The following is an 18659-nucleotide window of genomic DNA, read 5'->3' as shown; positions in this document are numbered from 1 at the left end:
GAAGGGAGGCGGAATTATACATACCTGGGGCTTCCTCCAGGCTAATTGCTCTCTCGCCATCTTCCCCCACCTCCTGGTTCTTCTGAAAAAGGCCCTGGAAAGTCCTCTGGTCCGAGGCCAACTGCACATGCACAGCCGCGCGCGATGGGGAGTGCCGACTGGCTCCAACTGGAGGACTTCCTCACGATAGCTTATATAATGTCAGTTCTGGGTGGGCACTGGAGCCTTCAGTGACCTGGACTGCCGAGACAGCTTATTTCGGCGCAATGCTGCCTGATGATTTGGGCGCTGCTAAAGGCTGTAATGAGAATTGTTGCTATAGCGATGCTCAGTGACTAATATGGGCACCGCCGATTGCCGCAGTTCAAATGAGGTAAAAAAACTAGGTAATTTGGCCACTGCTAATGCCTGAATTACGTCTCCCTGGAGTTGCAACAATTCTGAGGAGAAATATCATCAACGCCACCCTGGACTTTAGGCAGACTCAGGGTCAGCCATCTTTCGGCTCACCTCGCCCCAACGCTGCCGGGCCCCCCCCCCACCCGCGCGCTGAAATTTGTCCACGGACAAAGGAAAACCAGAGCTGATGAAAGATAAACGTTTTGAGCATACCTGGGGCTTCCTCAAGCCCCAAAAGCTTGGATCTCTCCCACGCCGCCGTCATCCGCTGCCCGCAGCTCCGGTACCCGGTCCTGTCACTTCAGCCAGTCGCAGCCAGTCTGACGTAAGAGAAGTAGTGTGCTCTTTGCTGGAGAGATACGTAGAGGGCGCACTTCTCTTGCGTAGACTGGCCGCGACTGGCTGAAGTGACGGGACATTCTCAAGTGGGGTAATTAGTATCTCAGCAGAGATAATTAACTCTGTGGATTTCCAAACATGCACCGTTTGTGAGCCTTGAGGACGGGGCTGGGAAGCCTTTATATAGGTAGCATAAAATCTATAAACAGGACTGTTCACCTACTGGTCTCTGCTCCATAAATGTATAGGGGAAGAAAGGGGACACTAAACACCTGGAAACTGTATAGGAGAGGAAGGACTACTAAACATCAGGGAAATGTATAGATGAGGGATGAAGGACCACTAAACACCGGGCAACTGTATAGGGGATGAAGGGGGGCTATTAGACACCAGGGAACTTTATAAGGGAGAAAGGTGGCCACTAGACAGGGAGGTCAGTCCGCGACTTGGTCCCAGAGCTCAATTTAGGCCCACTTTGTATTTGAGTTGGCCCCCCCTGGTCTAGTGTGTCTTGCTTTACTGGAATTGTCCTAATAGTTCATAAAAGTGTAAAAGGTAAAACATTTCTATGTGAATACCATAGAGAACCAACTCACCCATCTGCATCTCTATGAGGGAGAGACAAAAGAGCTCCTGGATGGTGTGCAGGCGCAGCTTGTTGTCACACAGGAGGACACATTTCCTCACCGGCAGGCTGTCTGCATAGTACTTCTGCAGTCATGAAACAAAGCAACAAACTAACACATTAACCATGATTGATAGTGAACTGACAAGTACATCATCTCCATATTATTGTTCCACATGCAGAAAGTCAGTTGCTTGCTCAATCAACACTTTATCACAAATCTCTAGTTCAGTTGTCAAAACGTGAAAATCCTCTCTACTGGGTGTAAGTCTAACATTTGACCAAAAACAAAACAACAGAAATGAACAGCAGTCCGAACAGTTTTTGATAGTTCACCACAGGCATGTAGCTCCCAGAGCAGAAAAGCCTGGACTGAAGAGATCAGACTTTATCTTAAATGAGCACCTGTCTCAGAGAAAACACCAAATTCTGGGGTGGACGTGATCAAAAAGCAGCGCAGAGGAAAGTGCTGGGACATATGTACACACTATCTATCACTTTCCCACTCTCTCCCTGCAATTGCAAAACTGTCTATGTCATTGTTGAGGAAATTTCCTTTAACTTTATGTTTTCCGTGACACTCATGTGACGGGCAGGAAGTGAGTGAGATTGTCCCAGCTAGTAAACAAACAATAAACAACAAATCATGGCCCCTTTGGTTTGATAGTAAAATTTCTGCCCATGGTGCATGTCAGGCATGGTGATATTGCTGAGATTCTTTTTACCGTCAGGGACTGGGAAAGTAGTCAGTGAAGGGAGGGCAATTCTGCAAGACCCGCTTTAGCCTGCAATAGATCTGAGAGTGAAACTGTGGTCTGTCTGTCTTCTCTGATGTCTTTTCAAGCCCAAGCCTGCCCCCTTGTGGCTCTGCTATGACTGGGTGCTTCCTCTCTGGTTCACTTTAACATAAGCACATAGGTATGTGCATGCTGGATACCTGTGCACTGTCCGTTCCTCTCCTCTTAGCCCCCGATCCCATAATAATTCCTTGAAAAGATTGAATTGAATTTTCAGACAGGAAGGGCAGGCTTGCAGCAATGTTCCCTCTCATTACTTTCCCATTCCCTTGCCTTAAGGAGATTGAATGGGTTGAAGAAGAGGAGGAAATAGATAATTGGGGGTGGGGGGGGGGGGGGCGGTTGGAGGAAGGGGTAATAGCAGGGAACACTGCGCAAGTGTGCCTCTTCCGGTCTAAAAATTTGACTTTAGCCAAGAGTCTAAATTTTCAAGGAGCCTGTATGGGGACTGAATTGGATGTAAACAGTCATAGACAACGCACAGAATTATGGGTATCTAACATGAACATACCTTTGTACTTACCTTAGATAGCTTTGTCTTGGGTCAGGCGTCCTTTAAGATGGAGCTTCAACCGGCACTTGCCATACACAAGTTATTAGCACCGAAATTCTGGCAAGTCATCAATAGTTCCCCCACTAAAAAACGTAACTGGAGTAACAATCCATCTACCACTAAGGACAACTCTAGTTCCATCAGATTTCAGCAGGGACCTGAGCCAAGAACTGATACGCATTATAACGCTGCTGGTGAGTTGGGCGCAGAGTGAGTCAAACGACGGCTCACCCTGCTGCTGCTCAAGTCATAGCAACTCGGAGGGAGAAGTAATTCAGGGTACAGCGATCGCTGGTTCCCCTCACACGCCCTGCAAACTAGTTTTGGCGCTCGTCGCCAAGCCCATCTGCTTTGATGAACAGGTGCCTCCACTAGCCTTGTACCGATCTATGTAGAGAAAAGACATACAGCTGCACACTCAGTCACATTGTGAATAGTTTAACCAGGGATGTGGAGTCGGGGTCGTAGCAATTTTGGGTACCTGGAGTCGGAGTCGATGGTTTTAATAAAGTGAGGAGTCAGATGATTTTTAAACCAAATCCATAGCTTTTGTAAAAATTAGACTAAGGAGACGGAGTATTATCATTATTTAGTATTTATATAGCGCCGACATATTACGCAGCGCTGTACAGTGTGTGTATATATATATAATATATATATATATATATATATATATATATATATATATATATATATATATATATATATATATATATTCTTATCACTAACTTTCCCTCAAAGGAGCTCACAATCTAATCCCTACCATTGCCATATGTCTATATTATGTAGTGTAAGTACTGTAGTCTAGGGCCAATTTTAGGGGGAGCCAATTAACTTATCCGTATGTTTTTGGAATGTGGGAGGAAATTGGAGTGCCCGGAGTAAACCCACGCAGACACGGAGAGAACATACAAACTCTTTGCAGATAGCACCCTGGCTGGGATTCGAACCAGGGACCAAGCGCTGCAAGGCGAGAGCGCTAACCACTACGCCACCGTGCTGCCCAGTAGAGTAGAGTAGAGGAGTTGGAGCAATTTTGGGTACCTGGAGTCGGAGGTTTCATAAAGTGAGGAGTCGGAAGATTTTTGTACCGACTCCACAGCCTAGTTTAATCATAAGTTATGTTGGGGTCCACACATCACTGGTGTATTTCTGGAATCTGTAAGGTGATCTTTTCATCAACAGGGGAAGAAAAAATGTCTGAATGCTTCATGGATACTTCAGTATTTTAGTGTGTGCTGCATATAATTTTCTCAATGACTGGATGCCACAACCTCAGTGGGATGCTTCTGGCTTGTCACACATGAGTGCAGTGACACAGGAGGGTTTGTTAATCTTGTTAGCCAGTAATCTTGAGTGAGCTGTTACCTCTCTTGAACTGTATCTGTTCCTCTCAGACATGAAAGGTTCACACCCCTTGAGCATTATCATAGAAAACACAGATTCTGTGGTCTGTGGAGTGTCATCTTTACATGAAGTCACAGGAGAAGTGGACCGTCCAGCACACTGTGCTCAGTAAAAGCCAGTGACTAATATCCACATCATTGTGTTTACTAGCGGGTTCTGCATTGACGTGAATATACTATAGCTAGGTGATAAAGTAGTTTAATATTTCCCTGCTCTGGTGCTGCTTTGCGTCTCCTTTACTCTCCTACAGGCTCTATGCTGCACACCTCTGGCTCTGAATATCACATGGTCAGCAGCTGGAGGTACAGAGCATGCAGCTGTCAGGAAGAACAGAAGAGACCCAACAGCACTGGAGCAGGTAAATAATACATTACTCTGCTGCACTACTCTTTTATATGATAAGAGGTTGCCGGGTGATAAAAGTTTGTAAATGTGGGTGCATTTTACCAGCTACATTTGTATCTAAGGAGGGGTCCCATTGATTGTTGCTGCGACAGGGCTCAAACTGACGATGTTTCAGCCAGAAACACTGTCACTCTCTGGATGGGAAGGTAGTGTAGTGTTGTTCTTTTACTGCTTGCAATGATACACATTTGAGCCACTCGAGGGACACATAAAATAGCACGGAGGGCCGCATTCAGCCCGCAGGCCTTAGTTTGTCACCTGGGCCCATATGCAATTACCGTATTTTTTGGACTATAAGATGCTCATGACCATAAGACGCACCTAGGTTTAGGCTACAAAAATCAGAGGGAAAACTATACTGTATATACTCGCATAAGCTGAGCCGTGTATAAACCGAGGTAGCCACTTTTCCATGAGAAACCAGGAAAAAGTGATTGACTCGTGTATAAGCCCCCTACCCAGTATAGCCCCCTCCCCATAGCCAGATGTGCCCCAAGGATGACACAGCTGTGTCTTAAGACGCCACTAGATGGCGTCATATATATGAGAAACCGTAATTGCCACACAGGAAGAACCCCCGATCATTACACCACTGACACATTGCTTGCACGCTCCGCTCCACAAGCCAGGGAACACGGGTAGTCTTGAGCAGCGCACTCTGCACACCAAGTTGCAGTGGATGGGGGCACGGACACAGCAGGGAGCCAGCTGGCAAGAGCAGGATCACTAGTGCACAATTCTTAAGCTTCTCTGCCAGTAACAAAACCTGCTCCACCATCCGTTCTGCTCCACTGACCCGCTGAGGGGATAACTTTTCAGCACATTTTTGGTGCTGAAAAATTAGGCTTATACGCGAGTATATACAGTATATACTAAACCTAGTGCATCCATGGTGAAGGGCATCTTGTGGATTATGCTCACTTTGTACCTCATGCCCTCTTGTACCTCGTGTGTCTCCCTGTCCTCCTCTGTCCCCCTTGTGTCCTCCTCTATGCCCCTTTGTGTCCCAGTGTCCTCTTCTGCATGGGCACAGTACAGGGAGTCCCCGACATTGCGGCGGGTTGGAGGTTGGTATTGGCAGGCATTCACAAGTCAGGAACGCCTGCATTTGGACTATAAGACGCAGTGACTTTTTCCCCCACTTTCGGGAGAGAAAAATGAAGTCTTGTAGTCCTAAAAATACAGTAAGTTTTGCTCCCGAGTTGTCTCCTAGGTGTTATTTTCACACTTGTGAATAAAATGCCTTTTAAACCACCTGCAAGCAAGAAAATACTCTAAATAATTTTGACCTTTTCAACTACTTTTTGGTACTTTTTCAGTTGCAAAATGTTCAAATGTTTTTTGAAATTTGAAAAATCAGCTCCTAGGAGAAAACTCAGTAGAAAAGGTTGATTGCATATCAGCCCTGTGCTTTAACCACTTCTATACCATGCTATTTTGTGCTGATCTGTGCTGCGTGGGCTCTCCAGCCCACAGCACAGATCAGGTTGCAGCCAGGCCGATCAGACTTCCCCCCCCTTTTTTCCCCACTAGGGGGATGTCCTGCTGGGGGGGGGGGGGTCTGATCGCCGCCGGCTCTTCAAAGCCCCTATCCGCAGCGCTTCCTGGCCTCCTTCCCCTTCCCTCCCTCTCCCTCCCCCTGTGAGGGGCGCTGGACGGATTTCCGTCCTGCGCCTGATGGGATAGGCTTTAGCCTATCAGATGCCGGCGATCCCCGGCCAATCAGAGGCCGGGGATCACTGATCTCCTCTACGGCGCTGCTGCGCAGCAGCGCCGTATACATGTAAACACCGGGGAAGATATTCCCCGTGTGTTTACATTTACCCTGCGAGCCGCCGATCGGCTCGCAGGGTGTTCACGGAGACACCCTCCGTGAACTGACATGGAAAGTTTCCATGGAATACACTTCAGGATTCAAGGGCGTACATATACACACCGAGAATCCTGAAGTGGTTAAGGGATACCAAAAAAGTCAAAAAAGAAAAATCAGCAGCTAAAGAAATATCACAAGACATGAGGCAACTGAATGTTGGAATAAATACTGGGACCCTTCAGGCATGCTGTGTGCCACGGCAATACGTCAGTAACACATTTTCATACTTTTTTGCTGGAAATACGGTACTGAATACTCTGTTGTGATCTACTTCTTTTGGATTACATGTAAAACTAGTGACCTAAGCCCGTTTAAAAAATGGGTTCTAGGTCTGTCACTGCCGCGCGCACACATGCTACACCGCTCGTCCGGCCTGTCCTGCCCCAACGGCTGTCAGTGCAGGACATGCACAGTAACGCAAAAGCACTGAAACAGGGACAGGAAGCAGGGACACTTGTATATTATTAGGTAGGATGCTTTACAAGTCAAACATAAGCTCTGCAAAAAGGAACTTCATTCCTTCTACATATAAAAATAACTCAATCCTGGGCAAGCCTGTGCCAGCAGTGTTGGATGGGGCTTATGGGAAAATGGCGAATCACAACCGTGGCCAAGCAGCAATAATGCAGTTTTATTTTTTCTATTAAAAATCAGCAGCAGGGTTTCTCTGAAAATAAAGCCTTGGGCACACAGTATATAGAACAATAAGCGGCGCACACAAGATGCTGCAAAGCAAGTTCCCCTCATCAACTTGAGGTACAGTCTTGTAAAACAAACAGTCCAACACTCTTCCTAGGTTTCAGATTAGCCAACAATGACCTCTTCAGCGAGAAATCACCATCATCACACCCTAAGCAGTGGACACTCACCGTTAGCAATTGACCCTCTGCTAGATGCACTTATGGGGTCATCTGGCCGCCCCCTGCCACCCAAGGAATCTCGTCCACTGTATTCAACTTGCTGCAGGATCAATACACCTCAAGAAAATCTAACCAGAGCTCCCATAGCTTAGGGCGCCCCCTAGTGGCCTATATAGCTTAGCGCACCCACTGCTTAGGGTGTGGTGATGGTGATTTCTCGCCGAAGAGGTCATTGTTAGCTAATCTGAAACCTAGGAAGAACGTTGGACTGTTTGTTTTAAGTTGATGAGGGGAACTTGCTTTGCAGCATCTTGTGTGCGCAGCTTATTGTTCTATATCTTGGGAGTAGTTTTTAGAGGAGCAGCACACCACCTGTGAAACTTCACCAGTGTTTATATATCAGCGCAGTAATTGTGTGTATACACAGTATATGGAACCTGCACCACCCTCTTCCCTATTCAAGACAAGACACAGCAGAATTATATCGCCCCTTCCTCCTGGCAGACTCAAAGCGCCAGAGCTGCTTCCACTAGGGGGTGCTCTGTAGGCAGTGTTAGGGAGTCTTGCCCAAGGTCTCTTTACTGAATAGGCGCTGGCTTACTGAACATGAAGAGACGATTGCAGTACTACTGCACAGAATGCTCCCGGCAACAGGGGCATGACGGCAAAGTGCATGCGGCTGGACTACGCCGACTAGAGGACTCTCCAGGGCCAGTTGTGGGTGATGCAGGCATCAGAGGAGGACTGCGAGAGAGCGATAAGCCTGGAGGAGGCTGGAGGAAGCCCAAGGTATGTATATTTTTTTCTCTCTCCCTATCTCAGGTACCCTTTAAAAGAGACAAACGTTAGATACTTAGCTCACCAGAGGGAAGCCTATGGATGACCCAGAGCCTTTTCCGACCTTCCTGCAGTCCACTCATCCTCGCAAGGACCCTCCTTTGCTTCATGGCCATTCCCCGTCTGTGCATGAGCCTGGCCACACTGCGCAGACACACAGACAAGCCGCACCTGCGCAGCAGCACGAGCCACTTGTGCCTGGAGGAAAAAGCCGTGCACCAGCGGCACCGTGCTACTGCACAGGTGTGAGCCATCCTGAGCCTGCACAGTGCGGCCACTCGTATCCGGACTGGAGCGCGACAGCACAAACCTTTTCAACAAGCTAAAATCAAGTCAAATAGGTGTCGGGGAACCCAGAGCTTGAATGACGATCTTAAGGGAGGCAGAGGAAGTTTCTGGATGACCCAGAGGCTTCCCTCTACTGAGTTAATTAACTTTATTTACTTTTTAAATGCACAGGTGCCCTTTAAAAGCAACCTGAAGTGGGAGGAATATGGAGGCTGCCATCTTTATTTCCTAATAAGCAATGCAAGTTGCCGGACTTCTGAGATTATGTTCTGCCTCAAATACAGTGGGTTGCAAAAGTATTCGGCCCCCTTAAAGTTTTACACATTTTGTCACATTACTGCCACAAACATGAATCAATTTTATTGGAATTTCACATGAAAGACAAATCCAAAGTGGTGTACATGTGAGAAGTGGATCGAAAATCATACATGATTCCAAACATTTTTTACAAATAAAAAAATGCAAAATGGGGTGTGCGTAATTATTCAGCCCTCTTTGGTCTGAGTGCAGTCAGTTGCCTATAGACATTGCCTGATGAGTGCTAATGACCAAATAGAGTGCACCTGTGTGTAATCTAATGTCAGTACAAATACAGCTGCTCTGTGACGGCCTCAGAGGTTGTCTAAGAGAATATTGGGAGCAACAACACCATGAAATCTAAAGTACACACTAGACAGGTCAGGGATAAAGTTATTAAGAAATTTACAGCAGACTTAGGCTACAAAAAGATTTCCAAAGCCTTGAATGGAGCACTGTTCAAGAGATCATTCAGAAATGGAAGCAGTATGGAACAACTGTAAACCTACCAAGACAAGGCCGTCCACCTAAACTCACAGGCCGAACAAGGAGAGCGCTGATCAGAAATGCAGTCAAGAGGCCCATGGTAACTCTGGACGAGCTGCAGAGATCTACAGCTCAGGTGGGGGAATCTGTCCATAGGACAATATTAGTCGTGCACTGCACACAGTTGGCCTTTATGGAAGAGTGGCAAGAAGAAAGCCATTGTTAACAGAAAAGCATAAGAAGTCCCGTTTGCAGTTTGCCACAAGCAATGTGGGGGACACAGCAAACATGTGGAAGGAGGTGCTCTGGTCAGATGAGACCAGAACTTTTTGGGCAGAATGCAAAACGCTATGTGTGGCGGAAAACTAACACTGGACACACCATCCCCACTGTCAAATATGGTGGTGGTGGCAGCATCATGCTCGGGGGGTGCTTCTCTTCAGCAGGGAAAGGGAAGCTGGTCAGAGTTGATGGGAAGATGGATGGAGCCAAATACAGGGCAATCTTGGAAGAAAATCTCTTGGAGTCTGCAAAAGACTTGAGACTGGGGCAGAGGTTCACCTTCCAGCAGGACAATGGCCCTAAACATAAAGCCAGGGCAACAATGGAATGGTTAAAAAAAAAACACATATCCATGTGCAAGAATGGCCCAGTCAAAGTCCAGATCTAAATCTAATCTAGAATCTGTGGCAAGATCTGAAAACTGCTGTTCGCAAATGCTGTCCATCTAATCTGACTGAGCTGGAGCTGTTTTGCAAAGAAGAATGGGCAAGGATTTCAGTCTCTAGATGTGCAAAGCTGGTAGAGACATACCCTAAAAGACTGGCAGCTGTAATTGCAGCAAAAGGTGGTTCTACAAAGTATTGACTCGGGGGGCTGATTAATTATGCACGCCCAACATCCAACTTTGCAGTTAATTTTTTTTTTTTTTAAGGTTTGGAATCATGTATGATTTTCGTTCCATTTCTCACATGTACACCACTTTGTATTGGTCTTTCACATGGAATTCCAATGAAATTGATGCATGTTTGTGGCAGCAATGTGACAAAATGTGGAAAACTTCAAGGGGGCCGAATACTTTTGCAAACCATTGTAATACAAGTCACTGGCCCAATAGGAGCATGCAGATCAAAAGCTTTGAATAACTCCACTGGATGTATGCAGGCTACAGATGTGTGACTCAAAAACCATGAAAGCCTAAAGCTTAGTGTGACAGCCAGGCAACGGACATTGCTTATAAGGGAATGGCAACTAACTTAGGAGAATCTGACCATCTGTAATCACCACTATTACATCTGCTGCTCAACCCCTGCCCACTCAGGGTGCATACACACATCCAAGTTTGGATTTTCATTTAGTATGAGGGCTTACCTACACAATCTGTTCATAGTATTTAAAATTTGTATTAAGATTGGCAAATCATTGTGCAATCACAACTGGATGTCTGTACCCACCCAAAGTAATGTCAATATGGCAGGTGCACATACATCATGCTATAAAAAGGCTGAATACTCTCCGCAATGACACAGAAAGATGGATCCAGCAATGCCCCTCCGACATCGAGCATTCTCTAATCCAGCTTCCTGCCGGTGAGTGCCAGCGACATTACACAAAGTCAAGCGATCTCTGTACTCTGCACGGAGTCATCAGGGATCCTAAAAATGCAATCCACCTCGACGGTCATTATTGTCGTGTGTCGCTATATGTCGCTCACATGAACGCATGCCTGTATCCAAATCGTGAGATCACGGAAATGATCGCTCGTCGCTCAAAAAAATAAAATAAATTAAAAAAAAAATCGCCAGGCAGAAAAATGGTCAGGAAAATCGTGTAGTGGGTACGGGCCTATAGTCAGCCAATTAGCGGACCTGAGAGATGCAATGTGCACAGGTAGTCTGGCCTACAAGCAGCAGCTGCAGCGTACCCAAACATGTGACATCCATATTGTCACCACTTATCCCCCACACTGTCCAAAAGCTGAAGTAGAAAATAAAGCAATGGATATAATGCACCATTTTTGTCAAAGTTGTCTTGCAATAGGAATAAAGGACATCCAGAAAATGCTATTTTTACAGGCACTAATAGACTTACGCAACGTATAGTGTTTTTAACCACACTTAGCCGTTAAGCCAGAGATGTGTGTAGGATTTAGGCAGACCCCTACCAGAACCCCTAGCAACAAGCTGACCTTTCAATCCTATTCCCTCACTTTCCATCTCAATAATGTAATCCATTCATTGGATAACAGCCACTGACACTCTTCAGCAATCCCTCTTACCAACCTAAACACAGATCACATTATAGAATTACCTGACATGTTACGGTGACATATGGAGCATCTTTGGACGATGGGTAGGAGAAATAAGACTTCTTCCCGTTCTGCGCAAACTCGGCCAGATCTGAGAGACGCTGTTGTAGGTTTGCAACGTTGCTACACAAGCGCTCCAGATTCCGGGCCATGTACTGAATGTCTTGGTCGGGGACCGCAGCAGAGTTGGGAGGATGATGGCTTGTCCTACGCTCCACTTTTGGCGAGGTGGGTCTGCTGGAAGGCTTCCGGTGGCTTTCCAAACCCAGAGTCACAGATCGTTTTTTTGGCTCGGTGTCAAGGTTATGTACCATCAATGCGTTCTTTTTATCCTCAAAGTCACTGGCACTCGAAGATGGACTTTGATCATAGTTGTAACTTCGAATCTCTTCTATCAGCTGTTTCTTTGTAATCCCCTGGCGCCCGGTGGAGCTTCCTGGAATCAGCAGCTCTCGGCAAGCTGGGGGTGGGTCCTCCTTGTAAAGACAGTCCGTGTACTTCTTCTTCCCTTGTAAGAGGACGGATGAATCAAAGCTAGAATGCGCACTTGCGATATCGGCTGATGATGTAGACGAGTCTTCATCAAACATGACCTCTTTTACCATAAGTCTTATGATGTATTTGTCAGAACTTGAAGATGGTAGGAAGGCTGGGTCACAGGTTTTCTGCCTCCCAACTAACACAAGTAACATTTTATCCGTTAAGAAGTACAAGCCTTTCGGCCTCTCGCTTTTCTCCAACTGAATTTGCTGTATGTTAGGCATGTTTGTGGAGGTTAACGAATAAACAAGGACGTGACTACACGTGTTGGAGGCAACAGCTACAATATGGGCCCCAGGATCAAAGGCTAATATGTCAGGAACCAAAATTCCAGGGATGCTTACTTTACGCGTGGAGGTCACCTTCCTTTCAAAGTTCACAAGAATAAGATGTGATGAGTCCTGTCCACTGCCAGTAATATAGTCTTTGCGCTTGAGATTAAGAAGGGGACTCAAATCAGACTTGGAGTGGCTGACCAATAGGTGTGTGAGATCAACAGTTCCAGGGGAAGTAACTGGAGAATCTGTAGACACAGAAGTCCCGGAATCGGTTGACTTTCTTCCAACATCCAATGAAAACTCTTCGTCCATGAGCAGAAGGCCTGGCTGGGCAGAGAATGGAATTTCAGCAGCCGGTGGTACGTCAAAGGCGATACCAGCATTTAATGCGCAGAGCCTGTCTAGAGGAAGCTCTGTGGCCACTGCAACTTGGGAATCAACAGTGGACTCAATAGCACAAATGTATCCACCAACATCAAAGATGGGGCAAAAAGTACAAGGATTTAGCATTTTATGCTTGCTGTCCCATATGTAAGAGTGAAGTGCGCTGCTAATGGCTACGACCAACCTACTTCCATCTTTAGTCCAACATCCGCAGTGTACAACTCCAGTGCTCTTGATGTCGGCTTTAACGCTGGTATTGTCATTGCGCACAGAATACAAGACACAGACATCTCTTTTGGTTAAAATGACCAAAATGTCTTTACTGGGATGCCAAACGCAACCTTGTGGAAGCACTGGAAGGGGATCTCCGACTTCACAGGTCTGGGAAACCACAAGCTTGTTCTTTTCTGTATTGTTATAATACAGCTGCCAAACAGTGACATGCTTCTTGTGCTGGACGGCCAATAGAGCGGGAACGTCACCACTGTGAGCCGGGCCCCAGTAGAGTCCATGGACGTGCTCAAACTGGCCAATCACAACAGAGCTTCCAAACTTGGGATCTTCATTTTGTAGGTGTAAGGCCGTCAGGATCACTTGCTTGCCATCGGTCCAGGCCAAGCCATGAACTGGGTGGATAGCTTGGTACAAGGCATTGAGGCCACTTCTTAGGAGCTTACCCTTTCCTAACTCCATGCTTCTTTACATAGGTCATCTGTAGGTGTAAAGAAAGATTACATTATCAGTAGAGAAACGTTTTATAAATTTTACATAAAATATTTAACTAGCTCCATTTTTAGTGTGTTTTTTGCTTAACATGTCTTTAGAGATGGTTAATTGGATCATAATATTTCCATCTTGCATGCAAATTTGAAAACAAACTGTATGCAACTTGGAACCGGCCAATCAAAATAGTCAGGAATTGCATTTGAGTACCACAACTCAAAGCTGCATTCAATTCAAATTCAATTTGTATGCCAGCCAGAATTATTTGCATCTCAATGACCATCTCTAGAGGTTCTATCTTTGACTCTAAACCATAAAAAAGCCTGGGAGTCAGTACAAAAATCAGCCGACTACTCAGTTTATAAAACCACCAACTCCGACTCCAACTCCTCGACTCAGACTCCGTAGTCTCATACTTACCAGGGCTATGGAGTTGGTACAAAAATCACCCGACTCCACCGTTTATGAAACCACCAACTCCAGGTATCCAAAATTGCTCAAACTCCTTGACCGCGACACCACAGCCCTGAATAAAGCTGCAAAATTTTCCTTAAAAGACACCTGATCTGAGTGGGAATTTGAGGCTGCCATTTTTAATTCCTTTTTCATTCATTTCAGGTACACTTTAAGGATAACCTGAAGTGAAAAGGATATGAAGGCTGACATACTTGGCTCCTTTTAAACAATGCAAATTGCCTGGCTATCCTGCGTTTCCAATACATTTAGTCATAGACCCCAAACAAGCATGCAAATGTTTCTGACTGAAGTCTGAATGGATTAGCCACCTATTCGTCTCAGGTATGTGATTCAGGCAACACTGCAGAACAGCCAGGCAACTAGTACTGTTTAGGGCTCTTTCACATTAGACAACGCGTGCAGGAGCCGTTCTCCTGCACGCGTTGTCTGCCTGCGGCGTGTCGTCGGGTATCTGCAGTGCGACGCATCAGCGGCAGTAGCTGGTAATTAAACCCGACGGAAAACGCCGGCTCGCGGGTGCGTTGGATGAAAAACTGCGTCCGGGTGCGTCGGAACCGCAACGCATCGAAACGCAGCGTCGGGTGTGAAAGGTAAAATGAAAAGGTCTATGGACTTTCATTTTACCTTGGTTAACGCAAATGTTAGCCGTTTGCGTTAACGCACAAAATCTGCCCTAATGTGAAAGAGCCCTAAAGGGGAACTGAAGTAAGAGGTATACGGAGGCTGCCATATTTATTTCCTTTTAATCAATACCAGTTGCCTGGCAGCCCTGCTGGTCTATTTCTCTGCAGTAGTATCTGAATAACTCCAGAAACAAGCATGCAGCTAGTCTTGTCAGATCTGACTTTAAAGTCTGAAACACCTGATCTGCTGCATGCTTGTTCAGGGGCTATGGCTACTAGTATTAGAGGCAGAGGATCAGCAGGGCTGCCAGGAGACTGGTATTGCTTAAAAGGAAATAAACATAGCAGCCTCCATATACCTCTCTCTTCAGATCCCCTTTAAAAGGAAATCAATATGGCAGACTCCATATTCCTTTCAGTTCAGAGAAACTTTAAAATTTGGGCACCGGGTGTTGCGGTACTTAGAATATCAGTAAAGTTGTGCTATTAATATTCTACTATTGGCTTGCCTGATGCCTAACCCTTGCCAGCCCCCCCCCCCCCCCCCCCCAAGTCAAACCCTTATCTTTAAGGCATCTACACTGTAGATTGATGTTGTTCGATAGGGATCCAATCCCTCGGGCGAAATTGCTGGGCCAAGACAGTACAGATGCGTATTTGACCTTCAGGTTAACCACACGTTCTGCTGCAATGCGTGCGGGCAGAGAGCCCACAGAGTGGCACAGGAGGGGAGAACAAAGTCATTGGCCGCTACTCGGGCCGAATTAAGTGCGGGTAGATTGTGGTCGGGCGCTGCTGTACACATATCAGATTATCGCCAGTAGTGGTCATTATAGGCTACCTCAGCCAACTTAACACTTACTCCTCTCCCATAGCATACTACTATCTATACATCTAACACTAGCCCCCTCCCATAGCATACCACTATCTATACATCTCACTGCTACGCAGATCTCCACATTGCAGCAGTGGCTGGAAAGTGTACTGGTTAAGGGCTCTGCCTCTGACAAAGGAGACCTGGGTTCAAATCTCGGCTCTGCCTGTTCAGTAAGCCAGCACCTATTTCAGTAAGGAGTTTCTTGGGCAAGTCTCCTTAACACTGCTGCTGCCTAATGAGTGCACTCTGGTGGCTGCCTCATAAGCGCTTTGAGTCCGACAGAAGAAAGGCGCTATACAAATACTGCCATTATTATTCTCTGTTTGGGTGACCTTGGTGTGCAACCTGGTGGGCACTAGGCAGCAAAGTCTATTGACCTTTACTCGCCCATGGTCACCTAGACCCTGCACCCTGGGAAACCCTCACCTCAGTGGGTAACGTCAACAGTACATTTTAAGACAAACTCTAGTGTTGTAAGCAGAGGGGTAGCTAGGCTTTTCAGCATCTGGGGACAAAGACAGTTTTTGGGCCCCCTCTCTGGACAAATTGGGCATGGCCATGCATCAGAAGGTCATGGGTGGAGCGAAATGTACAAATGCTGTTTAGATAGCCAGATATTCTCCCCTTCCTCCCGTTTAGATAGCCAGATATTGCCCCCTTCCTCCCGTTTAGATAGCCAGATGTGCCTCCCTTTCCCATCGTTTAGATGTACCCCCTATAGTTAGCCAGATGTGCCCCCCTTGTTCTGCTGCTGTTAACACTTCTGCACTCCTCTGCAGAGGGAGGGAGAGAAGCAGCCAGTGAGGATGCCTCTCACTCACTTGAGGATGCGGTGGTCATGCTCTGCGCCCCCTTACAGTGCTGCGCCCGAGGCCTTGCCCAACCATAGCTACGCCTCTGGTTGTAAGAACGAAGACTATTTAGACTCTGTGTCCCCCAGCAATGCAGCCTTCCGTAGGCCTCTCAACACAAGTTCACTTTCAATGTTCCTAAATAAATACTGCTACAGATTACATTCTAAAATAAGCTTTGAAAAGAGGAGGCGGCAATACAAAGTAAATTACAGAGTGCTGCTTCTTGACGTAACACATTAATTAGTATATGCAGATAAACTAAAAAAGACAGGACAAGCGGCGGGACGCAAAGTAAAGCAATCTCTCTCCTATCTAATTTTGTTATCCTTTTCTTAAATAGAGAATGCTGACCAGACACCCTCCTGTGTGTGTATGTCTGTCTATGTCAGTCTGTGTGTATTTGCCAGAGATGCTCAATGACTTGCTGCTTTTTTTCCAAGCTGATGCAAATTTGGATGTATTCAGGATGAAATTGTTTCCATCAAAACTTATTGCAACTGTTTGCTTAGTGCAAATTTCAGTCTGCGAACAAATAGCAACTAAATTTGCATGCAGTCAGGAAAGCTTGCAGTTCATTGATCGTTTGTAACCATAATGTGAAACACACGCGGGGACATCGCCCACGTATACGCCGGGAACCACGTTGGGTGCATGTATGCGGATTGCGGACAGAGCCCGGAGCCAGTGGCGGACACGAACAGGTAAAGTATATTGCACCGGGGGCAACATTTTACATTATGGGGGTAACTTGGAGGCAGCGAGGTGGCGGATGTGGCGTCACAAAGCCGTTTTCAGAGAAATTTCATGCTGAAAGCGACAGGAATTGGCCTGTGGTGTATGGGCAGGCAACAGATCGTTCTCCGCTTGAATCAGATCGGAGAGAAAGCTGGTTCTCAGTTGATCTGTCCATACATTTGATGTATGGGCACCTTAAAGAGAACCCGAGGTGGGTTTGAAGAATATATCTGCATACAGAGGCTGGATCTGCCTATACAGCCCAGCCTCTGTTGCTATCCCAAACTCCCCTAAGGTCCCCCTGCACTCTGCAATCCCTCATAAATCACAGCCACGCTGCTGACAAACAGCTTGTCAGAGCTGGTTGTGTTTCTCTATGGTGTCAGTCTGCTGCTCTCCCCGCCTCCTGCAGAACTCCAGTCCCCGCCGGCATCCCTTCCCTCCCTGCTGATTGGAGGGAAGGGACGGGGGCAGGGACTGGAGCTATGCAGGAGGCGGGGGAGCAGCTGAGACTGACACTACAGATGTAAACACAGCCTCACAGCACGGCTGTGATTTATGGGGGATTGCAGAGTGCGGATGTGGCGTCACAAAGCCGTTTTCAGAGAAATTTCATGCTGAAAGCGACAGGAATTGGCCTGTGGTGTATGGGCAGGCAACAGATCGTTCTCCGCTTGAATCAGATCGGAGAGAAAGCTGGTTCTCAGTTGATCTGTCCATACATTTGATGTATGGGCACCTTAAAGAGAACCCGAGGTGGGTTTGAAGAATATTATCTGCATACAGAGGCTGGATCTGCCTATACAGCCCAGCCTCTGTTGCTCTCCCAAACTCCCCTAAGGTCCCCCTGCACTCTGCAATCCCTCATAAATCACAGCCACGCTGCTGACAAACAGCTTGTCAGAGCTGGTTGTGTTTCTCTATGGTGTCAGTCTGCTGCTCTCCCCGCCTCCTGCAGAACTCCAGTCCCCGCCTGCATCCCTTCCCTCCCTGCTGACTGGAGGGAAGGGACGGGGGCAGGGACTGGAGCTATCCAGTAGGCGGGGGAGCAGCTGAGACTGACACTACAGATGTAAACACAGCCTCACAGCACGGCTGTGATTTATGGGGGATTGCAGAGTGCAGGGGGACCTTAGGGGGGTTTGGGATAGCAACAGAGGCTGGGCTGTACAGGCAGATCCAGCCTCTGTATGCAGATAACATTCTTTAAACACACCTCGGGTTCTCTTTAAGATAAAACAGCATGGGAGTCCTCTTGCCGTTCCAGGCTTTAGTGATCTCACTGAAGATTCATCCATAAGTGAATGCATGCAGTGGTGACCCACAGGCTGTCAGGCCACTGGCATATTATGGAGTGTAAAAAAAAAAAAAATGTATTACCATGGCCCTCTTGCTCTCCTAATTCCTGGCTCCTCCCATCTATTTGCATGACCACCCCGCCTCCTTAGCGCTTTACGGAGCGAAATCATGCACAGATTTCCATCAGACCACTTTCAGAGTTACAGAGTACCCAGCATGCTCATGGTGAACCAGAACACCTAGGAGTGTGTGAGGGTTGGTTCAAACTTAGCTAATGTAGCCCTATGGGATCATTCTTACTGCAACTTTTGTGATTAGCATGAATCACAAACATTGGGGGCCAACCCAACGCAAATCACAATCACTATTTGCGTTCCGAGTGTGACCCTTCCCTA

General features: G+C 46.8%; 1 protein-coding gene across 1 annotated transcript in view; it reads right to left on the bottom strand.

The window, feature by feature from the left end:
• The window catches only part of WDCP (WD repeat and coiled coil containing), a 39659-nt gene that overhangs the window by 4863 nt on the left and 16137 nt on the right, over positions 1–18659 (bottom strand). The window contains exons 3-4 of the mRNA XM_068280264.1: positions 11477–13388; positions 1335–1449 (exon numbers count right to left, since the gene is read on the bottom strand). Of these exons, the coding sequence (XP_068136365.1) occupies positions 1335–1449; positions 11477–13369 (2008 nt within the window). The 5' untranslated portion in view covers positions 13370–13388. The remainder of the gene's footprint in view (positions 1–1334; positions 1450–11476; positions 13389–18659) is intronic.

This window comes from Hyperolius riggenbachi, chromosome 4, assembly GCF_040937935.1.
Source record: "Hyperolius riggenbachi isolate aHypRig1 chromosome 4, aHypRig1.pri, whole genome shotgun sequence".
In the NCBI taxonomy this organism is placed as follows: Eukaryota; Metazoa; Chordata; class Amphibia; order Anura; family Hyperoliidae; genus Hyperolius; species Hyperolius riggenbachi.
Note: the sequence above shows the minus strand (reverse complement) of the source record. Positions and strands in the feature narration are given on the sequence as shown.